The sequence below is a fragment of the Ursus americanus genome, unplaced genomic scaffold, assembly GCF_024610735.1.
Source record: "Ursus americanus isolate L20-20 unplaced genomic scaffold, mUrsAme1.1.p SCAF_65, whole genome shotgun sequence".
NCBI lineage: Eukaryota > Metazoa > Chordata > Mammalia > Carnivora > Ursidae > Ursus > Ursus americanus.
Window position 1 is genome coordinate 678,777 of NW_028273647.1, and position 26,483 is coordinate 705,259.

Genomic DNA, 26,483 nt, shown 5'->3' on the forward strand with positions numbered 1-26,483 from the left:
AAGGAGCCTCTAATAATTTAAGAGTCACTTGTTGGGAGCGGGGGAGGCAGGTATAGTCTTTAACATTAGTAACACGCACTGCTTCTCAGTCGGGATCTTGCTCAGAAGTCACGGCCTCTGGAACCGTCACTGAGACTTGTCTCTTCGGTAGAATTCACAGCCTTCTTCAGTTATAGGCTCAGGGACTAGATTGGGCTCATTCTTTTAAAGGTTTATTTGTGTGATTTAGGTGAAGTTTTAGGTGTCCTATAATCTCTAGGGTGTCTTGCCCATAGAAAGTAAATGGATGGCTCAAGGCAGAGATGCTTTAATAGTCTTGATAATCCAAGGGATGTGCCTGCCTAACCACTGAAAGTCGTCAAAGCCATAATAGTTGAAATGCTATTGTAGTACATTATTTTCCCCATCGTAGGTTGTTAACAGCGTTACTATGGAAATTGCATTCTTTTTTTTTTTTAAGATTTTATTTATTTATTTGACAGAGATAGAGACAGCCAGCGAGAGAGGGAACACAAGCAGGGGGAGCGGGAGAGGAAGAAGCAGGCTCATAGCAGAGGAGCCTGATGTGGGGCTCGATCCCATAATGCCGGGATCACGCCCTGAGCCGAAGGCAGACGCTTAACGCTGTGCCACGCAGGCGCCCCTGGAAATTGCATTCTTGCACTCAAAATTGGGGATTAAGTGAAGTTAGCCACACTTTCTTTTTCTTTGGCTCCCAGAATCCTGTGAGGAGTCTTTTACCTGATCTTAGCAGGAGATGGAAACGTTCTTTTATAAGGGGACTGGTCCAAGAGAAAAGGCAGACTAACGTTCTGGGGTCTCTAGCCAAGCAGCTGATTCTCTGCTCAGCGCAGAGATCATCAGGTCGCCCGCATGTACAGGGCTCCTCGACAACCAGGTGTTTAAAGACAGCGTCTGCAGCACAGCAAGAAGAAACAAGTGGGACAACACCAAACTAAAAATTTCCGTGCAGCAAAGGAAACCATCAACCAAAGGGCAAGAAAAGGGCAGCCTGAAGAATGGGAGAAAATATTTGTAAATCATATATCTAATAAAGGACTAATATTTAAAATATATAAGCAACTCATACAACTCGATACCAAAAAAAAAAGTGTTGAAAAAAATGGGCAGAGGATCTGAGTAGACATTTCTCCAAAGAGGACATCCGGATGGCCAACAGATACGTGAAAATATGCCCAGCATCATTCATCGTCAGGGAAATGCGAATCAAAATGACCGTGAGGTATCACCTCACACCTGTCAGAATGGCTGTGATCACGAAGACGAGAATAACAAGTGTTGCTGAGGATGTGGAGAGAAAGGAGCCCTCATGCACTGCTGGTGGGAATACAAACTGGTGCAGCCACTGTGGAGACAGTATGGAAGTTCCTCAAGAAATTAAAAGTAGAATTAACCATATGATCCAGCTGTTTCACTATGAGGTATTTATCCAAAGAAAGTGAAAATACTAATTTGAACAGATATATGTGTACTACAGGATTATTTCCAATAGCCAAGACATGGAAGCAACCCAAGTGTCCATTAATGAGTGAATAGGTGGAGAAGATTGTGTGTGCGTTCGTACACACACATATAAATACATACCGTGTAGTATTATTCCGCCATTAAAATGAAATCTTGCCATTTGCAAGAACATGGGATGGATTGTGAGGACATTATGCTACATGAAATAAGACTAATCTTTCAGAGAAAGACAAATACCTTGTGATCTCAGTAACGAGTGGAACCAAAAAAACCAAAACAAACGAACAAATAAAACTAGATACAGAGAAAAGAACGGTGGTTGCTCAAGGGGGGCTTGGAGGGGTGGGCGAAATGGGTGAGGGGGTCAAGAGGTACAGAATTCCAGTTATCAATAAGTTGTGGGGCTATAACGTACAGCATGCTCCCTGTAGTTGATAATATTGTAGTGTATACCTGAAAGATGCCGAGAGAGTAAATCTTAAAAACTCTCATCACAAGAAAAAAGTTCTTTTTTTGGGTGACTTTTTATGGTGACAAGTGGTAACTAGACTTGTTATGGTGATCATTTCATATTGTATACAAATGTCAAATCATTACATGTACACCTAATACTAATTTGTTGTATGCCAATTATATTTCGATAAAAAAAATAAAGACAGCCTTTGCTTTCAAAATGTGAAGCCAAAACAGAGAGAGAAAACAGTTTTGAGTAACAAAGAGGAAACCACAAGCAGAAAGAAGCTAAAAGAAGATAAAAAATTTAAATGTCAGTAGAACTGCATCCATGAAAGACCAACAGAATCCTTTTTTTTTTTTCTTTTTAGGATTTATTTATTTATTTTTGGGGGGTTGGCAAAGGGAGAGGTGGAGAGAGTCCCAAGCAGACTCTGCTGCTGGGTGCAGAGCCTGACGCAGGGCTCGCTCCGACAGCCCTGAGATCACGACCTGAGCCAAAACCAAGAGTCAGATGCTTTAACCAGCTGCGTCACCCAGGCACCCCTAGAATTCTTTCAAAAAGTGCATTCAAAGAAGAGGAAAATTGAAAGCACCAAAGTAGACATAAACTCAGTAAGAGCAGTGGGAAATAATGTGGAAGATATCTCTCAGAACATGTGTAGGAAAGAAAAATGAGGGAGAAAAGAAAGCAAGTAGGATGAGTTGAGAAGGTCCAACATCCAAATAATAAGAGTTGTAGAAAGAGACAAAAGGATTAAATCATCAAAGATCTGATACAAGGACATTTTCTGGAAGCAAAGGGTAAGGGTTTCCAGATTGCAGGTTCCTGGATACTGAAGCCCCGTGGCTACCCCTTGGGCCTCTCCTCCTCCGCCCTTCCCGTGGCAAGACAGCCTCCTTGCGGCCTTGCGGCACCTGTGCAGCTGTGACGTTCTAACTGTGGAAGGGGTGAGGTCTCTTCCTTTACAACTCTTCCTACTCTTGCCATTTTTTAGTAATATTTATTACAGTTGTAATTAGTCACATGTGTGTATCTCCCTTGACTAGGCTGAGAGCTCTGCAGGGTAGGGTCATATATATATATCCACACATCTGTTCCAGTGCCTAGCCTAGTACTTGGTAAAGTAAGTATTTTCAACTTAACTAATCTAAGGGTGGTGTGGCAAATTCATTTGCCCCTGGGGGACAGGCATGGCTGGATGACTACATGAAGCATTGTGGCCATGGAAAAGCGGGCAGTAGCAATAGCATATCCAGCTGACCCTTGGCCCAGGACAGGGGTGTGTGGTAACAACATGATGGGCGAATACCTGTTGCCACTCCACTGTGTGTTGCCACGCAGGAGTGAGACCCGCCAGTGACAGTGTTTTCAAGAGAGGATGGGAATCCAGCAGCAGCAGGGCTTGGCAAGCAAGAGCCCAGTCTTGAGGTAGACTGCCTGGCTGTGAGGCTCATGTAGGAGGCATGTGGCCTTGGGCGGGTCACTTCTCTCTGTTCCCACATGTGGAAGGTGGGGAAAAAGAAGGTCTTTTGCTTTGTTTTGTTTTTAAGATTTTATTTATTTTGTCAGAGAGAGAGAGAACCCAAGCAGGGGGAGGGACAGGCAGAGGGAGAAGCAGGCTCCTTGCCGATGTGGGACTTGATCCCAGAACCCTGGATCATGACCTGAGCCGAAGGCAGACACTTAACTTACTGAGCCACCCAGGCGCCCCCCAAAATAAGGTTATTATGAGGATTAAATTATTTCATTTTTAAGTTTTTAGAACAGTCCTGGCATGGTAATGTTGCATCAACAATTACCTACAGAAACCTCTGGAAGCCCTGAGTCTAGATGCAAACCTTCCTGTCTCAGGAGCAGCTTTTACCATGATGAGGTCCAGGTCAGTGTTTGTATAGTAGGGAAATTGCTCTTTTATTAGGCACAGCAGTTTAACTCCACATTGGGAGTCTTTGTCATTATGCTGTTTTGCTTTTGCAAAATGCTCGCCAAAGAAAGAACCTATGGAAATATTTTCCCAAAGGTAAATTTACGTCTCTTTCTTAGGAGTACAAAGACTCTGTTATAGCTGTGAAATTATAGGGTTTTTTTGAAAGACTTCAAAGTGCCCCAGTCAGAATATCAGATGCCTCCCCCTTCACCCCCCAGCCTGAGAGCAGATGGGGTCCACCAAGCCTTATTCCGTTTCCCAGAGTTAGCTTCCAGAAGTCCAGCTCCCTGCTCCCCACTCCTTGACTCCAAGCAGGAAGCATCTCTATTCGCATGAGTTCAGGCATGTGGGGCTGTATTGTTCCCAGTAACAAATACCAAACCGAAGTAACTCTTCTGTTTCTTGCTCATCCTCATTCCTCTGACAGTTTCTGCCCCTCTTGTGTTCTATATCTCCATGGAATGGTATCACTTTTCCACTCAGTTACCTGAGCAAGAAAAATGGTTGCTGACTTTCCTTTAATTGTATGTGGGCAATCTAGTCACTCCCTGTCCTCTTGATTTTTTTATAGCTCTCAAATCTTTCCACTTCTTGGGCCATAGTTAGTGCTGTCAGGATTATAACAGAAGCTTTCAGATTGGTCTGTATGGGCTTAATTGCTGCCCAGGTGCAAATCCTAAGACCGTTCAGGCTCCCCACCTGCCTCTGGAGCTGGGCCTGTCTAGCTTCTCTGCTGTTTGAATTAAAGCCGTGTTGACCTTTGCATTGACTCCCTGGATCACTAACATACACCTGCAGCCATGTCTTTTGTTGGGTGTAACTTTAGACGTACCCATTCTCAAGATCCCGGCTTGGAACTCATATTCTAGGAACTCGACCATGCCCCATGTCTGGGCGGTACCTGTTTTCCCGGCATCACCCCTAACACCATGTTCTTCATGTACTTGTCTGTGCTGGTCTTTCTTATAAGGGCCATAGGGGCAGGGGCTATTTCCTGTGTCCTGCTCTGTCCTGATGACCAGTCTGTCTCTTTCCTAGTATCAGTCTGTCCTGATACCCTGATGCCCAGGAAAGCACCTTATAGTCTACTATAATACGTTTTGGTTGGGACGAGGGGATGAATGAGTAGGTGGGAAGTAAATAAATACAGTAAAGAAAATTAGAACGTTTCTTTGTTTTGATACAGGTACCTAATGTTGTGGCTCCCAGACAAAACTTGCATAGGGATCTCATGGTAGTTTTGTTGAAGTACAGATTCTTTTTTTTTTTTTTTTTTAAGATTTTATTTATTGGAGAGAGTAAGCGCACAAGCGAGAGCACGAGTAGAGGGGAGAGGCAGAAGCAGCCCGCCGAGCAGGGCACCTGACTCCAGGCTCGATCCCAGGACCCCGGGACCATGACCTGAGCCAAAGGCAGATGTTTCACCAACTGAGCCCCCCCCGAGGCGTCTCTAAAGCACAGACTCTTCTTAAGTAGGTTTGTGGTAGGGCTCTTACAGCCTCTTGATGATAGGATGCCTGTGCTGCTAGTCCGTGGACCGTCCTCGGATTGGCGGGTGTCTAGTGCGGAAGGGAAAGACAGACTGTGAGCCAGCACAGGGAGTCGCAGGGTCTGGGGCAAGTCGTGCAGCCGCTCACTGTCTGCGCCCCCAGATGAGGCTACTCCTGGGAGCTGCCGTGTGGGGTGGGGTTGCAGATCAGACCCTCAGACCGAGCACATCAGTTCCTGCTGCCTGGTGGACAAGTGTTCATGACCAAATGAATCATTGGCATTGGCTTCCTCGTTGTGTATGTAGCACATTCTAGATCACATTGTCTTTGTATATGTTTTTATATTCAATCCGTGTGATAGTCCTGTGAAGTCACTGCTGTCCTGCTGTCAGCACACTGGTGTTCACAACTAGGTTAAATGTCCTGTTGGCATGTTAACCGCATGTTCGTGGAGCTGGATTTGAAGCCAGCCCAGACCTCTGTCTCAGCACCGTGATACCGTAGCCCCTCCTAACTTAATTTTTCACACTAAGTTCTGGAGTTAGTTTTAAGAGACTGAAATGTTAAGATGATGATCCAAGCCCATTAAAAACATTAATTTTTTCTTTGTGAACCACTGGACAGGACTATTTTAATGAACGAATGAATTCAAATACCCAAATGTTCAAGGGGAGTTCCATGGAGAATTTGGAACTTTTTCTCTGCACGACTTCTGGCAAATTCTAGTTGTCCTGCCTCTCTGTTCTTCTTGAGCTCATCAGGCTCTGTTTGGGTTACCGTCCCTGTGCTGCTGTCCAGAAACTGCCCCCTGGCAGAGAGCCAGGTCTCACTCCATCTGTCCCCTCCTTCAGAGGTCATGGTGAGGTGCTGCGTGTGTCGGGGTAAAAGCAGCTGCTTCCCATGTTCTGTGCAGTTTTCTAGCTGCTTATTGAGGAGGGTGGTCCATCCAGACCCTGCTCCTCCCTCATTTTTATGTCTTCGTTTTTCTCTCCTGTGTTGGGAGGGTTAATGTGTACTTGTTAGGATTTGTATCGGGATTACATTAAGTGAGTAATGTATATAAAAAACTGCTTAGGTGGCTAGCACATTGGCAATATTAAGTAAAAGGCTTTTTGTTTTTTATCTTGTAATACTAGACGCAATTTTGCCTTTTTTTTTTTTTTAAGTAAACACTACCCCCGATGTGGGCCTTGAACTCACAACCCTGAGTTCGAGTCTCATGCTCTACAGATTGAGCCAGCCAGGCGCCCCAGGTTTTTTCTTATTTAGTAGAGGCTGAGTATATACTGTGTTCGAGTACAGTGAGATTTTAGTCATGTATTCAGTGAACATCTGCAAAACCTGACCTGACCTGTTTCCAGTTGGTATATCTGTTGTGTGGCTTTCATGTGCCATGCACAGGGCCAGCAGAAGTCCCTGCCTTCTCTGCGGTGGGTCCCCATGTCTGCATTCTCCCTTTTCAGGAAAATGCCATGAGTTCCTTGCGTGTCCTGCCTGCACCTCCTTTCTTTATAAGCTCTGTGGAACTCCCTCTCAGCAGGCATTTCCTCCCCCCATCACTGCACTGGGGTGCAGAGAGAGGTTCTTCCTTTGACCAGGTCGTGCGTTTGGCACCTCCTTCCTTGACTTGGTCTCTCAGCCTCTCGGTTTACCTCCTAGCCCACTGGGTGCAGCTTCTTCGTTTCCTCTGGTAACAAGGAGCTTTCCCTGTCTGTCTCTAGACATCACAGAGGGCTAGGCGCTGTTGTCACACCTCTTTCAAGTTGGAAAGTGCTTTCAGGGGAACAGACATGACGCTTCAGCATCTGTAACCCTCCCAGGGCTCAGGGATCCAGTACAGGGCGCATTGCCTAGCAGGGCTCATCACAGGGGATCCAGGAGCCAAGCTTGAACCATTACTAAGAACAGGAGGTAGCAAGGAAGTGGGGGAAGCATGAGAGCCCTGTTAGGGAAGACTGCTCTGGAGTACGGCTGTGGAACATGGCGAGGAGAACGTGGGTGCTTGAAGCCGGTGTAGGCCAAGTGCTCACGCCTGTAGAGAAGAGGTTCCGGAGGAGCACCCTGCCCCCGGCTACAAGCGTGATTTTTCTGCTCTTCGAAGGCCTCGTATTGAGATAGTTTCTTTGTAAGGAAAGTGTTTGGATGCAGTATGCACAATGATAGATACAAGCTCAGAAATGTTGCAGTGCTGGAGGAATTAGTTAATGTACGTTTTCTGCATGGATTTTGAACGCCTGCATTAACTCTGTTTTATTTTACATTTTTAAACATATAATTCAATTATAAAGTAATATTATAGAAAAATACTTTAGCTGTGTTTCTTTTCTCTGGGAGATTTGCAATTAGTAACAAAGATGTGCTCGAGAATGTGTATCATTGATTGATGTGCTCAGTAGAAGTAATTAGGAACCAGGCATGGACCTCCTCAGCCTGGCTTTAAGGGGACAGCCCTTACTGCTGTGATTTCCAGGAAACCTGGGGGTCCTGTCGTGTGACACAGACACACCAATCCAGGCTCCCACCGGCCGTCCACCCGTTCCATCTGGCCATACTTCCTCTATTTCTTTTCATCACGTTAGCTACCATTGATTGAGTGATAAGGAAAAAGATGTCTTCCTGCCTTCTTCTTCCCATTGCCAGTCAGTCGCGGGGAAGCTGCAGTAGGAAGCCCCGTTCCAGGATGTGCCAGATTTCTCTGGCCTTTCCTGCCATAGGTGTGACAAGATGTGCCGCACCCATCAGGGTACACTCTTTTACTCCTAGTGTGGGGACTACAGTAGTTGTGTGTGTGCACACGCATGTGTGCATACTGATGAAAGTGGGCTGCTTCCCCCAGGTCGAGGGTTTCAGGGGCAGAGAACATTGTTAGGTGGGGGTGAAAGGGCTCCCTAGTGTTTAGATGTATGGTGTACCTTAACTGAAAGGACTTCAGAGCCCCAGTGTCACACTGTCACCACCTGGCCATGGAGGAGACTTATGTCCTTGGAACATGCAGCGTCTTTCATCTTAGACTTTTATGTCGCTGTAACCAGGCAAGCACCACCCACCTCTAGCAGTTGAGGTGGAAATGAAATTAAACGAGATGACCTATGTCTTCCTTGCATGTAGAGTCACCCAGGAAGTAGTAATTTTGTTTGTAATGAGTGTTGGCAGTGGCAGACATTTGCCTCCATTGATTGGACTGTTGGTCTTAGAGCTGGGGTCCAAGTTTGAGTTTTAGGGGATCCATGAACTTTTCAATCATATACAAAATTTTGTGTGTTTTAATGTATATGCATTTTCTCTTGAAAATGTTCATATTTTTCAACAGATTCTCAAAGATCTCTGTCATATGTATGTCAGTACGTGTGTAAAGAACTCCTTTCATAGAAGATGGTAAATGAATGGTAATTTGGTATTTGCAAGCATCATTCATTTTACCTGTTTTGCACAATAACATGTTCATGTACAATTAGAAGAGAGGCCTAGGCAGAAACGTAAAAATCAAGAACAGTTGCCGTTTATGAAATGTGCCCACGTGAATCGTTTCTTTGTTAGGTTGATAATTGTGGCTCAGGCAGTTGATTTTAGCCAGTGCATTTGGCATGGCATGTTGCTTTTGGTCATTTGTCTTCTGGGAAAAATTTTTGTTCTCATTTTGTAAATAAATGTGTGTGTGTGTGTGTGTGTGTGTGTGTGTGTACTGTAAAATGCATACATCTTGTGTATCCTGGTATAGGTTTAACTACTACCTTCCATATCAGTGTTTACAACGTCACCAGCCCCAGCAGCCTCCCTCATGGTTCCTTTCAATCAATATCCCTGGGAAGGTGACCAACATTTTGATTTCTGTCACCATGACTCTGTTTTGCCTATTTATCATAATGTCCGTGAAATTCATCCAAGTTGTTGCATGTAGCACTTCCTCATTTTTCATTGCTATATAGTATTCCATTTAAGAATATACCACAGTTTGTTTTATTATTGATGGATGGTTGGGTTGTTTCCAGTTTTGAGCTATGTGAATGGCGCAGCTATGAATACTGCATGCGTCGTCGTCGTCTTTTTTTTTTTTTTTTAAAGATTTTATTTATTTTTGACAGAGACAGCGAGAGAGGGAACACAAGCAGGGGGAGTGGGAGAGGAAGAAGCAGGCTCTTAGCGAAGGAGCCCGATGTGGGGCTCGAACGCAGAACGCTGGGATCATGCCCTGAGCCGAAGGCAGATGCTTAACCGCTGCGCTACCCAGGCGCCCCCTGCATGCGTCTTCTGGTGGCCCTGCGCCTGGGTGTCTCTTCGGCATGTACCTAAGAGTGAAGTGGCTGCTTGTAGTGTGTGTCCCGGTGCTCTCCAGCTGTAGCAGAGATCGTTTCCGACATGCCTGTATCAGATTATAGCCCAGCTACCAGCATAGAAAAGCTCTATTTGCTCCACATCTTTGCCACGCTTATTAGCATTGTTGGTGTTTAAGATTTTGGAGCCATAGAAAAACTATACTTAAAAAAAATAAATTTTAAAAATGGAGATAAATTTCACATAACAGAATTTCACATGTGACGTGAAATTCTCCATGTGGTTTTAAGTATACACACAGGGTTGTGCGACCATCGCCGCTGTCCGGCTCCGTCACCCCAAAAAGAGACCCAATACCCATAGCCAGGCACTCCTCATCTCCCTCCCTCCAGCCTCTGGCAAGCACGTACCTGCTTTCTGTCCCCTTGGATTTGCCTCTTCTGGGATTGTCATATAAATGGATCCTACAACATACGGCCTTTTGTCTGGCTTCTTTGACTTATCCCAATGACGTCAAGGTTTATCCATGGTGTAGTGGTACCAGGACTTTGTCCTTGTTATGGCTGAATGCTCTTCTGCTCTGTTGTATGGATAGGCCAGTTTGTTTCAGCATTCATATCACTAAATGTTATTGTTCTGTTAGAATAGAGAAGATGGAAATTATTAAGCAGCACCTTTACATTTGTGTCTTGATCTGACCTCTGGCTGATTGGCTGCAGTTTATCGAAGTTTGCTTGGAGCACATGGATGGCGTCTGGGAGGCAGCCTCAGTTCCCTGCGGGTGCTCCTAGAAACAGTGCAGTGTGCGTGACATGTTCCTCTCTTGGGTGACTTCGGCTAGTGGCCTCTTGGAGGCCCTTCTTCTTTAGTTAGGCCACTTCTGGGCCATTTTCCTCATCATGGTTTCTCCAGACCACCTTTTTATCCATTTCGGTTCCTTTTGTTACTGTAGCGTTAATTGGATCTTAGCTCAGCACAGTGGCTTTGTTACAATATTTAAATATCTAGCTACCTAACACAGAAGAAGATGCTAACACAACAGTCACGAGAAACTGGGGGAACCTTCATTATGGCTGGTTTTCTAGTTCGCTTAAGGCCTGAGAGAAAAAGTCTCTTGGATCAGGTTGGTCCGTCTTGGATAACAAAGTGGACTTTTTTTCCCCCTCGTATCCGTCAGTTATTTCCCCTTTTCTAAATTATTGACCCAGTATACCTGTTGTACAGTTCCGCCTTGGCTATCCAGTGAATGGTCGAGAATGACTATAACATCTAAGCCTGTGAGCCGATGAACTTTTGCTGGTGAGGTGAGCCCTTAGAGCTTGGGCTGGTGTCGTGTTCCGTGGGCCGTAGCTACCGGTAACATGGTCCCGTGCTCTCGGCTGGGAGCTCCTAGCCAGCATAGAGACCCTCCTACAGACCGGGGAACTACAGGTTTTCAGACCCTCCGACCGTTACTAAATACAAGGAACTGCAGAGTTCATTTGATCAGGTATGCTGGGGGCGATCACCTGATTCCACAAAGAATAGTTGGGTGGTTATGTTTTGAGAGGATATACATCTATTGCATGTGATACCTGGCTTTTAACAGTCAGTCTGTAATTAAATTGGTCTCGGTGGGGCATACAGATACCCTGAGAGAATTTAAATAGAGCCATACTAGTGTCGGTGTAGTTCTCTGAGGAAGGCTGCTGGCCCAGACTGTTGATCCTCGGGGTCACGTGTTCTCCCGATTCCTCAGAGTCCCTGAGCTCCGTTGGGGCTCAGGGAAATACCAGTATTGTTGGTTAGTTAGTGGCGCCTGGAGCCTAGTTTAGGTGTCTTGGGGTTAATAATATTCTGGTATCGGAGGTGAAAGGAAATGTGATTCTTAGATTTGGGGTGAAGTACAGTACCATTTGTGTTCCTAGCTTCAGTTCTAAGGTCCTTGTTAGAAAGTTGTAGGGGTAGAGAATCAAATAGACAGTTGGACAGATTGTCCGCTAATGTGCTTGTTTTGGAAAGACAGGGAAAGGGAAAGATAGTAGGAGGGCAGAGAGGACTGGAACGGTCACTGAACTGGTTAGTAGACTGAGCCAACATAAGATAAAGATGTCTAGTATCTGTGAGTTTTGGTAGGGTCAGTTGGGTTATCTGATTGAAGTCCTTCTGGCTTCATTAAATCGAACTGGACAACTGTTTCATGATACCGGAAATAGTAGAAACATAAGACCTGCTTGTTGTGTGTAGGGCCTCCGGGATTCTCCTTTTACCTTCACAGGTGTTAGTACAGGCTTCAGGCTTTAAATGGGAGGACATATGCCTGTTAGAGCCATCAGTGCAGCCACCCGAGCTCACAGAGGTGGCTTCCGTAACATAGCAATCAGAAGTTTAGAAATCCAGGGGCACCTGGGTGGCTCAGATGGTTGAATGTCCAGCCCTTGGTTTCCGCTAAGTTCCTGGTCTCATGGGTCATGGGATTGAGCCCGGCAATGAGTCCTGCATCCCTCCTCTTGTTGGGCTCTGCACTCAGCAGGGAGTCTGTGTGAGATCCTCTCTCTCCCTCTGCCCTCTCCCCACCCTGCTCACATGTTTCCCTCCCTCCCCTTCCCTCCCTCTCTCAAATAAATAAATACATCTTTAAAAAAATTTAGGAAATCCAGCACAGGGTATGCCTTAATTATTTTTAATATTCTCAATTGACAAAGCAGTTGTATAGTTTTGGTTTTTGTCAAGTACAAAAAATGAGAAGGGTTTAGCAATGTTAGAAATGTCCAATGTAGAAAGTTACTATAATATTCAGAAAGGAAAAGATCAGTTTTCCATCTGGATCCCAAGATAGAATCTCTTTCATATTTGTTTTAGGTGTGCTAATTGGATCCATGGAAAAGATTATTTCTGATTGTTTCTAGGTTTTCCTCCTTTTATAGATGACAGTGTTGGCCAGTGGCCACCTCTCTGTTTCTGAGTTTAAATATATACAAGTGGGGGCACCTGGGTGGCTCAGTTGGTCTGCCTTCGGCTCAGGTCATGGTCTCCGGGTTTTGGGATAGAGCCTCACATCAGGGTCTGCTTCTGTCTCTCCCCTGTGCCCCTACCCCCTCCTCCTCCCCCTGCTGTGCTCTCTCTCTCTTTCTGTCAAATAAATAAAATTTTTATTTTTTTTAATGATTTGTTTATTTTATTATGTTAGTCACCATACAGTACATCCCCGGTTTCCGATGTAAGGCTCGATGATTCATTAGTTGCGTATAACACCCAGTGCACCATGTAATACGTGCCCTCCTTACTACCCATCACCGGTCTATTCCATTCCCCCACCCCCCTCCCCTCTGAGGCCCTCAGTTTGTTTCTCATATCCATAGTCTCTCATGTTTCATTCCCCCTTCTGATTACCCCCCCCTTCCTTTATCCCTTTCTTCCCCTACTGATCATCCTAGTTCTTATGTTCCATAGATGAGAGAAATCATATGATAGTTGTCTTTCTCTGCTTGACTTATTTCACTTAGCATTATCTCCTCCAGTGCCGTCCATGTTGCAGCAAATGTTGAGAATTCGTTCTTTCTGATAGCTGAGTAATATTCCATTGTATATATGGACCACAACTTCTTAATCCAGTCATCGGTTGAAGGGCATCTCGGCTCCTTCCACGATTTAGCTATTGTGGACATTGCTGCTATGAACATTGGGGTGCATATGGCCCTTCTCTTCACTACGTCTGTATCTTTGGTGTAAACACCCAGTAGTGCAATGGCTGGATCATAGGGTAGCTCAATTTTTAACTTTTTAAGGGACCTCCACACTGTTTTCCAGAGTGGCTGTACCAACTTGCATTCCCACCAACAATGTAGGAGGGATCCCCTTTCTCCACATCCTCTCCAACAATTGTTGTCTCTTGCCTTGTCAATTTTTGCCATTCTAACTGGCGTAAGGTGGTATCTCAGTGTGGTTTTGATTTGAATTTCCCTGATGGCTAATGATTTTGAACATTTTTTCATGTGTCTGTTAGCCATTTGTATGTCTTCATTGGAAAAGTGTCTGTTCATATCTTCTGCCCATTTTTTGATTTGTTTATTTGTTTCTCGTGTATTGAGTTTGAGAAGTTCTTTGTAGATCTTGGATACCAGTCCTTTATCTGTAGTGTCACTTGTAAATATATTCTCCCATTCTGTGGGCTGCCTCTTAGTTTTTTTGACTGTTTCCTTGGCTGTGCAGAAGCTTTTTATCTTGATGAAGTCCCATAAGTTCATTTTATCTTTTGTTTCTCTTGCCTTTGGGGATGTGTCATGAAAAAGGTTGCTTTGGCCGATGTCGTAGAGGTTGCTGCCTGTGCTCCCCTCTAGAATTTTGATGGATTCCTGTCTCACATCGAGGTCTTTCATCCATTTGGAGTTTATTTTTGTGTATGGTGTGAGAGAGTGGTCAAGTTTCATTCTTTTGCATGTAGCTGTCCAATTTTCCCAGCACCATTTATTGAAGAGACTGTCTTTTTCCCACCGGATGTTTTTTCTTGCTTTATCAAAGATTAGTTGCCCAAAGAGCCGAGGGTCCATTTCTGGGTTCTCTGTTCTGTTCCATTGGTCTATGTGTCTGTTTTTGTGCCAGTACCATGCTGTCTTTGTGATCACAGCTTTGTAGTACAGCTCGAAATCCGGCATTGTGATGCCCCCAGCTTTGTTTTTCCTTTTCAACAGTTCCTTGGAGATTTGGGGCCTTTTCTGTTTCTATACAAATTTAAGGACTATTTGTTCCAGTTCTTTGAAAAATGTCCTCGGTATTTTGATCGGGATAGCAGTGAAAGTGTAGATTGTTCTGGGTAGCATGGACATTTTAACTATGTTAATTCTTCCGATCCATGAGCATGGAATATTTTTCCATCTTTTTCTGTCTTCCTCAATGTCTTTCAAGAGTAATTTATAGTTTCTAGAATATAGGCCCTTTACGTCTCTGGTTAAGTTAATTTGAAGGTAACGTATGGTTTTTGGTGCTATTGTAAATGGGATGGATTCCCTCATTTCTCTTTCTTCGGTCTCGTTATTCGTGTATAGAAATGCAACTGATTTCTGAGCATTGATTTTGTATCCCGCCACATTACTGAATTGCTCTATAACTTCTAATAGTTTGGGAGTGGCTTCTTTTGGGTTTTCCATATAGAGTATCATGTCATCTGCGAAGAGAGACATTTTGACTTCTTCTTTGCCGATTTGGATACCTTTGATCCCTTTTTGTCGTCTGATTGCTGTTGCAAGGACTTCTAGTACTATGTTGAATAATAGTGGCGAGAGTGGGCATCTTTGTCGTGTTCCTGATCTTAAGGGAAAGGCTTCCAGCTTTTCCCCATTGAGAATGATATTTGCTGTAGGCTTTTCATAGATGGCTTTTATGAGATTGAGAAGTGTACCCTCTATTCCTACACTCTGAAGGGTTTTAATCAGGAAAGGATGCTGTATTTTGTCAAATGCTTTTTCGGCATCAATTGAGAGGATCATATGGTTCCTGAGTCTTTTCTTGTTGATATGATGTATCACGCTGATTGATTTGCGAATATTGAACCACGCTTGCATCCCAGGTATGAATCCCACTTGATCATGATGGAGAATCCTTTTAATGTACTGTTGGATTCTATTAGTAAGTATCTTGTTGAGGATTTTGGCGTCCATATTCATTAGGGAAATCGGTCTGTCATTCTCCGTTTTGAGGGGGTCTTTGCCTGGTTTGGGGATCAAGGTAATATTGGCCTCATAGAATGAGTTTGGTAGCTTTCCTTCTGTTTCTATTTTTTGAAATAGCTTTAGGAGAATAGGTATTATTTCTTCTTTGAATGGTTGGTAGAATTCCCCAGGAAAACCATCCGGGCCTGGAGTTTTGTTCTTTGGAAGGTTGTTTATCACTGACTCAATTTCTTCATAATTAATTGGCCTGTTTAAGAAATCAATTTCTTCCTGTTTCAATCTTGGTAGTTAATAGGTTTCCAGGAAGGATTCCATCTCTTCCAGATTACTTAGTTTATTGGCATATAGCTGTTGATAAAAATTTCTAATAATCCTTCCAATTTCAATGGTGTTGGTCGTGACCTCTCCTTTTTTCATTCATAATTTTAATAATTTGGGTTCTTTCTCTTTTCTTTTGGATAAGTCTTGCCAGTGGTCTGTCAATTTTATTGATTCTCTCAAAGAACCAGCTTCTAGTCCTGTTGATCTGCTCTCCTGTACTTCTGGTTTCTGATTGATTGATTTCTGCTCTAATTTTGGTCAACTGCTTCCTCGTGAGTGGATTAGGCCTGTCCCTCTGTTGCTGTTCCAGCTTCTTGAGGTGAGAATATAAAAGCTGCATTTTAGATTTTTCTATTCTTTTGAATGAGGCTTGGATGGCTGTGTATTTGCCCCTTAGGACTGCCTTTGCAGTATCCCATAGGTTTTGGACCGTTGTGTTTTCATTCTCGTTCGTCTCCATAAATTGTTTAAGTTGATTTTTGATTTCCTAGTTTATCGAGTCATTCCTGAGCAGGACGGTTCTTAGTCTCCAAGTGTTTGAGTTTCTTCCAAATTTTTCCTCTGGTTGAGTTCCAATTTCAGAGCGTTGTGGTCTGAGAATATGCAGGGGATAATTTCAATCTTTTGGTATCGGTTGAGACCTGTTTTGTGTCCCAGAACATGGTGTATTCTTGAGAATGTTCCATGGGCATTAGAATAGAATGAGTATTCTTTGGTTCTGGGGTGTAGTGTTCTATATATATCTATGAGGTCCAACTCGTCGAGTATGGCATTGAAAGCCTTTGATTCTTTGCTTATTTTTTGCCAGGGTGTTCTGTCTATTTCTGATAGTGGAGTGTTGAGGTCCCCTACTATTAATGTATTTTTATCTATATGTCTCTTTATTCTGGTTAAGAGTTGGCTTGTGTATCTTGCTGCTCCCCTGTTGGGGGCATATATATTTATAATTGTCATATCCATTTGTTGAATACTTCCTTTAAGAATAATACAGTGCCCTTCTTTTTTTTTTTTTTTAAGGTTTATTTATTTATTTATTTGACAGAGATAGAGACAGCCAGTGAGAGAGGGAACACAAGCAGGGGGAGTGGGAGAGGAAGAAGCAGGCTCACAGCAGAGGAGCCTGATGTGGGCTCCGATCCCACAACGCCGGGATCACGCCCTGAACCGAAGGCAGACTCTTAACCACTGTGCCACCCAGGCGCCCCAATATAGTGCCCTTCTGCATCTCTAACTATAGTCTCTAGTTTAAAATCCAATCTATCTGATATGAGAATTGCTACCCCAGCTTTCTTTTGAGGTCCATTTGCGTGAACTCCATCCCCTTACTCTCAGTCTGAATGCATCTTTGGGTTCGAAATGAGTCTCTTGTAGACAGCAAATGGATGGGTCATTTCTTTTTATCCAGTCTGCAACCCTGTGGCGTCTTATGGGAGTATTTAAACCATTTACATTGGCACTAAGAACTGAGAGATAGAATTTTAATGATGCCATGTTGCCAGTAAAGTCTTTGTTTGTATTGGTTGTGACTTTCTTTTCTGTATCACTCTTGGGGCCTTTTTACCTTTATAGAACCCCCCTTCATATCTCCTGTAGGGCTGGTTTCGTGGTTACGAAATTGGTTAATGACTGGCGATTCTGAAATGTCTTTATTTCTCCATCAATTCTGAATGACAGCCTTGCTGGATAAAGGATTCTTGGCTGCATGTTTTTCTCTGAAAGAGCTTTTAAAATGCCCCCCCCCCAACCCTTTCTCTCATTCCAGGTCTGTGTAGACAGGTCTGACGTAATTCTGATGCCTTTGCCTTGGTACGTGAGAAATTTCTTTGCTCTGGCCGCTTTCAATACTGTATCCTTGGATCTAATATTTGCGATTTGCACTATGACGTGACGTGGCGTAGGTTTGTCGTGGTTGAGCTTGAGAGGGGTCCTCTCTGTCTCTTGGACACGAATGTTTGTTTCCCTTGCTAGATTAGGGGAGTTTTCAGCTACAATTTGTTCAAATATCTCTTCTAGACCTCTGTTTTTCTCCACCCCCTCGGGGATGCCGATGATTCTGACATTGGATCATTTCATTGAGTCAGTAATCTCCCATAACCTACATTCGTAAATAAATAAAATCTTTAAAACATAAATACATAAACAAACACAAGTAGGTTATGATGACTTAACTGCTATGACTTAACTACACTTGTCACATTAACTTTAGATTTAAAACATGTTCATCTTAACAACACTTTGTTAATGTGGGTTTTACAAATAACATATGTTTAAATTGGCTGAATTAAGTAAGACTGTATGTAACTCAGCACAGTTGTATTCTTTATATTTTGCCATTCCTCATTTCCTTAGGAATTTTTTTAAGTCTCCAAAAATTATTCACCAATTACTTTCAAGGTCTCGGTGTTAGCAGTCTTAGAAATTAATTTATAGTTGATATTAAAGTCTAATGTTGAATATTTTCATCAGATATATAGCATTAAAATTTTTATAGTGATATCTCAAGTAAAGTAAATGATTTACATAGTTTGCCATATTATCCGAAATCCAAAAAACAGTCTGTGTAATGAAGATATTAGTTGAATTGTTATGCCGGCAGTCCATGCTTTGCATGGTTCCAGTATGTACGAATATCAGTTTCTGTGGCTTAAATAATACCCGTCCTCAACAGAATGGTTCCGTTTTAGTTAACACAGGTATCACCTGTGGGCAATTGCATCAAGTACAGACTTGGTCTGCAGATCACTATAGAAACAACAGATGTGAAGTGTGACCAGCGGCCGGTCACGGTAGCTCTTTCCCAGTCTGCTGCTGACTGGCCACCCTGCGTCTGTAACTCAGTTTATACACAGACAGCAAATGTGTAGTCGTGGTGCCTTCTTGTTTGCCAGGGATAAACCCTTGTGACATTTTACAAAAATGGATCATCATAGGAGGGAATTGGACAACAAAGATGAGTTGCAGCGTTGAAGCAGGAAATGGTCACACTGGAAGTGAAATCGAACGGGCCGAGGTCCTGTGAAGCTGGTGACCGTGGAGCGGGAGCAGCCGAGCCCTCGGCTTGCATGAAGCCGCCCCAGGAACCAGCGGACTTAGTTGCGTTACTCTGGCCAGTGGACCCAGCAGTTATTTCAGCTCTTAAAGCCGGTGTGTGGAGTTTGGGCAGGCTCTGCGTGCTACAGCTGGAGGTGATGCGGACGCAGAAATCCCAGCAGTGCGGCGGGAAGTAACGGAGAGTGTAAGTGTGTGGTGTGCGGTGCGGCAGAAGCTTCCTGCGCCGTGCGGGTCACCGTGCAGCGTTCTGACTGAGACGGTCACAGAAGCAGATAGCTGACTGTAGGAATGTTGACTTTGCTGTGGAGCCAGACTTTCTAGTTGTGTGGTCAGAGGAGCTTTGCAAATAAAGGTGAACTTATTGACAAGTGAGGAAGAGAGTTGTGACAAAAAAGAGGATGTTCCGGAGGAGGAGACGTGGCAAGAAAGTTCGTAGCAGAGGCGGTTTCGGAGGTGGCTTTTGACACTGAATGTACGAGGCTACGATGATGGAGGCTGACCCAAAACTTAGAAAGGAGCATGACAGTTTGCCAAGGCATTGGAAAGATACTTACTCTGTGTCTTTAGTCATAGAGCGAGGGGAAGAAGAAGGCAAGTGCTGTTCAAACCACTTTTGTCAAGTCATCGTAGGCCCCACGCTCCTGTGCAAAGCGAGAACCACCTGTGCTTCCTTTAGTTGGGATCCATGCGATATTAGTTATCTTTGCTGATAACAAGTCATCCCAACACTTAGTGGCTTAAAATGACAAGAATTATTTTGTTCCAATCTGTTGTCTGGACAGGGCTCCAGAGGGACAGCTGTTTCCATGTGGCGGGAGCTCAGGAGGCACAGCGGGCAGCCAGAGGGCCCACTCGGAGGCTGGCTCTGCCACGGGCCTCGGAACTCGATGCTGCCTGTCAGCGGGCAGCTCAGCTCAGGCTTTGGTTCTTGGAGCTCAGTTCTCGGGCTTCTTGCGCTTCTGGGTAGCATGTGGTTGGGTTTCATGAGCGAGCAGCCCAAGAGAACCAAGGGAACCTAGTTTGCCTCTTAATACCTGGCGCGGTATGTTTCTTAGGTGAGTCAGGAGCCCCCCCAGATGTGAGGGGAAGGAACGTGGCCTCCACCTGTGGAAGAGAGAGGCAGAGTCACACTGGAGCAGGAGGCACTTTCACAGCGACTTTTGGAAAATACAGGCCGTCACGTATTGATATAACATTAAATATTTAAGTAACGTTAGCTCTTTGTTAAGTAAAATCAATATAGGAAATTTAGTGTATTCAGATTAGACTCTTGATGAGAAGAGAAACCCAAATCTTGTATGAAAGAACAACATTTGGGAGAGGAAAGTTTTTACAGCAGTCTAGTTTGTTTAAGGATTTACTGTAACTAGGGTCATCACCAACTTCTTAAAAACTCTCCAAACTTGTTTATGTCTGAAGTTTTTAAAATTGAGCTGTATCAGTTTGCATTCTTTGCTCCTTCTCTCATGTTCTGGCAGACATCTCAAGTTTTATTAAAGGGCTGGCATATTTCAAGGAGAATCAGTTTGCTGTCTTGGTGGGATCTTGGGGTGTTATAGTGAGTATCATCTAGGGAACTCTGGGAGTATTTTGCTTCCTCTCTTGCATCTGTGCTATTTTATGGAGTATTTATATCAGACTGTGGGGTGAGGCCCAGCTTGAACTCCAAGGTTTGTCAGCACCTTGTTTCCTCACACCCTGACTTGGGACTGCCCTACTTCTTTCAAGAGCAGAAAAGGTGTCTATCTCCTGTGTTCAAGGGAGAGCCGAGGCTCCGATAGTCAGCAGCGAGATTAGCATTCCGTTTTAGGAAGCCCTGCCCTGCACCCCCCTCCCCCACCCTCCCCGCAGTGCTGCCTGGGGCAGTGTGCTGAGTGTCAGAGCTCTGATGCCTGAGCAGGTCTCAACTATGGAATGAGAAGTCCCAAGCGAGGCTTTTTGCTACACTTCCCCATTATCAGCATCCCCCAGCAGAGTGGTACATCTGTTATAACTGGTGAACCTACATGGACACATCAGTTATCGCCGAAGTCCACGGTTTACTGTAGGGTCACTCTTGTGGTGTACGTTCTGCGGGTTTGCACAGATATATAATGACATGTATCCTCATTATACTGTCCTACATAATCTTTTTGCTGCCCGAAAAGTCCTTTTTGCTCCACTTTTTCATCCTTGCCCCCCCCAAACTCTGCATCCACTGAAATTTTTACTGTCTCTGTGGGTTTGCCATTCCTAGAATGTCATGTATTTGGAATCATATAGTGTGATCGGCTTCTCTCACTTAGTAATACGCATTGAAGGTTCCTCCAAGTCTTTTCATGGTTTGGTAGCTCATTGCTTTTTAGCACTAAATATTCCACTGCCTGGATAGACCACAGTGTTTTTTATCCTTTCACCTGCTGTAGGGTGTCTTGGTGGCTCCCGTGCTCTGACAGTGTGACGAAGACTGCCGCAAACAGAGACCTCTGTCTGAGTGTTTAACCACCCTTGCCTCCCTCTGACGGATCCCTCTTGGTCATGATACATTATGAAATATTGCGTGATGACATTTGCTGATTTTTTGTTTTTTTTAAGATTTTTGCACCTGTGTTTATAAGAAAGATTGATTCGTACCCTTTCTCATATTGTCCTTGACTGGTTTTGTATCAGTGTTTTGCTGGTTTCATAAGATAAGTTGGGAAATGTTCCCTATTTGTTCAGTGGAAGAATTTCTGTAAGATTAATATTATTCTTCCTGAAATTATTGGAAGAATTCAGATATTCCTTTGTGGGAAGAATTTTAATTGCAGATTGACCATTTTTAACGGAATAGGTCTATTTAAATAGGCTTTATATTTATGGTTTTGGTTTCGTACAGCAGCAGTTTCTAATGGCTTGGGCTTAAGTTGTACTTTGCAAAGAATTGTGTATGCCCCATCTCAGGGTACCTGGGTGGCTCCGTCGGTTAGGTGTCCGCCTTCGGCTTTGGTCCTGATCCCAGGGTCCTGAGATCAAGCCCCAAGCTAGGCTTCCTGCTCACTGGGGAGCCTCCTCCTCCTTCTCCCTCTCCCTCTGCCCCTCTGCCAGCTTTTGTGCTCTCTCTTTCTCTGTTAAATAAATAAATAAAATCTTTTAAAAAAGAATTGTGTATGCATCTCAACTTTTATGTTCATTGACATAGTCATGATATTCTCTTAATAATATCTGATATTCTATCATTACTTCCTATTATTAACATTCTGTTATCTGTTCTGCTTCATTCTTGCTGTCATTAGTTTTCGCCTTATCTTTTTTTTCCTTGATTAGTCTTGCTAGAGGTCTATCAGTTGCATTATTCTTGTTAAAAAAAAAAACCAAACCTTGATTTTGTTCAACTTCCAAATTGTACTGCGAAATATGGATATTTAGATGATTAATTTCCAATCTTCATTTCTAATACATGCATTTAAGAGTATTGATCTTAGGGACGCCAGGCTGACTCAGTAGGTGGAACGTGCAACACTTGATCTCAGGGTTGTAAGTTCAAGCCCCAGGCTGGGTGTAGAGATGACTTAAAAATGAAGTCTTTAAAAAAAATAATAAAAGCGTAGATTTTATTCTAATCACAGCTCTGTCTGCATGTAGTATTGATCTTTCTTTTTAATTGTATTGTTGAATTGAGAATACTTTGAGTTTCTTTTTGGCTAATGGGTTACTTGAAATATGTTGCTTAATTTCCAAACGGTGATTTTTTTCCAGACAGTTGGTGATTTTTTAATTATTTTGTTGTTGTCCAGCTTTAATGCTAGAGACAGAATATACTTTTAATAATTTTAGTCCTTTGATATTTATTGAATCTTGCTCTTTCACCCGCCACGTGGTCATTTTTAGTGACTGCCTCCTGTGCGTAGTTAGTGGGTACTTCTCTTGCGGAGGTGAATTGCGCTTGGGTGTAGTGCTTTCTGTTGGTTAGATTGAGTTTGTCTGTCATGCTGTTCCCGTTTTGTCTGCTGGGCCCAGGTGGACTCCTAGTCTCTTCTGCCTGTCTTCAGCTTCACTGAGTTTCTAATGGCTCCCTTTGGGCTTGGTTTCAGGATTGGTAACTATCTTAAAGGGACAACTAGCGGAGTGTGTGGCTCAGTTCTCCACCCTGTCCTGCTCACCAGAGTCCTAGGGTCCCCATGCTCATAACTTGGTCTCTCACTGCCAAAAGCTCAGCCGGTTTCTCTCTCATTGGTGGCTTTTTCTTGGATCTTCAGGCTCTTGAAGGCCCAGAATTGGCAAATGCCCTTTGGGAAGAGGCAGCTGTTGTTCAGTGTCTCTTCATGTCTCCACCTATGTCCCCTGCTGTCCTGGTTGCCTCACAACATCTTGGACTCCAAACGTTGGTCTGGTTTTTTTGGTTTTTTTTTTTAAAGATTTTTATTTATTCGACAGAGATAGAGACAGCCAGCGAGAGAGGGAACACAAGCAGGGGGAGTGGGAGAGGAAGAAGCAGGCTCATAGCAGAAGGGCCTGATGTCAGGCTCGATCCCACAACGCCGGGATCACGCCCTGAGCCGAAGGCAGACGCTTAGCTGCTGTGCCACCCAGGCGCCCCGTTGGTCTGGTTTTTAACCTGACTTTTCTCAGTGGGAGTGTTCATGTTGGCCAAGCTATTGCCCCACATTCAAATGGAAGTCTTCCTATCACACCGACAGACCAGACAGTGGTTGGTTTGTGCTTTCTGGTTTCGTTTTATTTTCAGTTGTGACTTGTCTGACTCTCCTCCTGCTGAGGGACTGGATAAGTGGGAGGACTTGGTTTTAACTCTGGGGTTTTTGTCACCAGTGCCTAGTATGTGTCATGACCACTCATTGCATTTTTATTGTATGAAGAAAGAACTTGCATCTCATGTATAGGTTTTCAGAAGTAGTCAGCAAAATTAACATATTTGGCTTTCCTGTGAGGTTTTCCCACAGATTTAAAGGCTATGATTTTAAAAGGGTGGACGGTGAGGTGACATTGTTCATAGATAACATGGTGAATGTTTGACAGAGCTAAAATAGGACTCCTGGTCTTTTAATTTGTTAAGAAAATTTAACAAATATTTGTTATGCTATCGTGAATTCGGTAGTGCTCCGGGTGCAGGAGAGTACAGCGATTATCTTGGTCAGTCAGGTCTCTGCTCTCCCGATGCTCACCTTCTGCATATGACATGACCACAGGGGAAGAACATAGAGCAGTGTTGTTAATATAAGGATCAGTATATCATGTTTTAATAGATTTTAACCACATTTTTATAGATTTCAAATATGGTACACTGACAGCTTTTTTCCCCCTTCTAGAGTATGACAGATACATAGCATCTAGCAAAATAATGGCAGCTGCTTACCTTGACCCAAACTTGAATCACACACCAAATTCGAGTACCAAAACTCACCTGGGTACCGGAGTGGAACGTTCCCCTGGGGCAATGGAGCGAGTGTTGAAGGTCTTTCATTATTTTGAAAACAGCAGTGAGCCAGCTACTTGGGCCAGTATGATCAGGCATGGAGATGCTACCGATGTCAGGGTAAGTGCATTTTCCTGGGAGAGACCCTTCATGGACATTAAAGTTACATGGGCCTAGGTTAATGGCACACACCAAAAAAGATAAAAATTTTTATTGCCATATTACAGTGATGTTAACTTTTTCTTTATATTATTTATTCACTTAATATGTGACTGACAGAATTTTAATTGTAAAATATCTTAGGAAAATAATAACTGAATCATGTTATTCATATAATGCTATTGATGTTTTTCTCTCCTTTTTTTTTTTTTTAAACTTCTTAGGACATAAGAGAACAAAGCAATTAAAACAACCTCTAATACTTAGGAAATAAATTATTTTCTATAAAGTGAATTTTGAAGGTATCTGCATGACTCCAGATAGGATAGGTTCTTCAAAAACTGATTGGTTCCACACACCAGACATTTGTCAAGGTTCTGGGGATATAAAGGGTCCCTGCTCATACAGCTTACTGTCTACTGTGGTGGGGAGGAGACACCCATGGCCTTAGTTGCAGTGCAGAGTGTGCTTCCCAAGGCAATCCTGGTGGCGAGGTTGCCTGTGTGAGTAATGTTGAGTGTAGGTGGTAGCCTGTGGGCGGTCAGTGAGCATCGTGGCCAAGAGAGGTGAGAGGCGCTTCGTGGGCCAAGATTGCTGAGAGTGGGGGATGAGAGGGTAGCGGTGTGGTTTCAGAAAACTGAGTTCAGGACGCCAGTTTTCAGCAGGTGTTTACTTTGGCCAGGTGTTACAGAGAAACTGCTCCTTCCTTCCCTCTGCCTACTCCGTGTTCATCTCTAAGGAGGACAGTGTCCAATGCCAGGATGAACAGATACATCTTTTTTCCCCCCTTTCTTTTTATACTAATGAAGCTATTTAATCTGCTGCTCTTAAACTTATATGCCTTAAGTACTTTTAAGCAAATTAAAGGGATTGACAGAATTTAGATTGAAGGGCACAGTATTACATTGAAGTTCTATGTAATTTCCATTACCTCTATAATATTGCAGTACTCACTGTTCAGATGGATTATTCAAAGGTGAATAATTCATTCAGGGTTTAAATATGTACTAACATCTACTTGCGGTATAATTGAAATATAGTAGTCTCTTGTTTTAAAAAGCTTCAACTTTTTATGAAGCTTGATGGCTTTTTCTAGCTTTCCCATAGTTTTATTTTATATTTAATTTTATAAACAGAGTCACTTGGTAGAAAGGCCAGCAGCCAGTGTTCTACCTTAATGTTAACTGGAAGATTCATATTGGAGAGAAACCTTGCAAATGTAGAGCTTACGGGAAGGCTCTTAGTATATGTTCTAGTCTTTGTGAATTTCAGTTACAGTGAATGAGGAAGTCTCTTAAAGCACTGCATTAGCCTTAATAAACTTCCGAGTATTTGTACAGGAGGGGAGCCCTTTCAGAGATGTGAATTTGACAAGACATTTAGCAAACATTCAAGATTGATTATAACTGAAAATGCACCGTGGAAAGGCTCCGCGACAAAGGTGTTTTGGTATCAAATTTACTATACACAAGAGGATCCATATCAAGGAGAAAACCAATGATCCCTGGGCATATGTCAAGCCTTTAGCCAATGTTACAAACTTACCAGATGAAAACATTTATATTGTGAAGAAGAACTTAAACCAGATTCACATTCCTAAGTTATGAGAACATATTTGTCGGACTTTTATGAAGATCAGTATGAGCAAATCCATGTGCCTGAGAACCAGGTGGTTTTACTTCATAGTAATTGATAAATGTTTGAAATTAAATAAGTCCCATCAGTTGATGATTTTCACCTTGAGGCAAAGAACTCTGAGTTGGCATTGGTTCACCACAGCTTTTCCTGTGATGGAAGGTGGGCGTTATTCATCACTCACATTCATTTAATGCTATAACATTTGAAAATGCAGTAGTTTAATTCTAAAGTAATGGATTTGCACAACTGAACAGAAGAGTACTGAAGCACATGTCCATGCAGTCTTTCTCCCCAAGAAGCACCACACAAGGAACACTACAGATAAAGGAACCGGCATATATCGTTAGGGGTACAGTGGAAGGAACGTGGCAGCATTTGAGGCCCAGTGACCTCCGGCAGAAATGGGGTGGGGGGCTGAGTTCAGAGTGGAAGCATAGGCACTTGGTAGAAAGCAACAGACCATTTAATAATGGTAGCAAAGAGGAAGCCAGGCCGCCCAGTTTCTGAAAAGAGATCGCTTACTGTTATCCAAAGTAACCGAATATTAGAAAAGAACCCAAAGGAGCTGAATAATTCGATTCAGACCCCACCCTGCTGCACTGCCTGCTCCGGTCGCCGTGTGCAGCAGGTGGACACTCGGGCG

The 26,483-nt window shown here is 43.4% G+C and overlaps 1 protein-coding gene across 1 annotated transcript in view; it reads left to right on the forward strand.

Moving 5' to 3' along the window:
• LOC148106767 (focal adhesion kinase 1-like) overlaps positions 1-26,483 on the forward strand; it is a 49,755-nt gene that overhangs the window by 15,231 nt on the left and 8,041 nt on the right. Inside the window, exon 3 of the mRNA XM_087860465.1 lies at positions 23,937-24,163. Coding sequence (XP_087716591.1) covers positions 23,969-24,163 — 195 coding nt within the window. The 5' untranslated portion in view covers positions 23,937-23,968. The remainder of the gene's footprint in view (positions 1-23,936; positions 24,164-26,483) is intronic.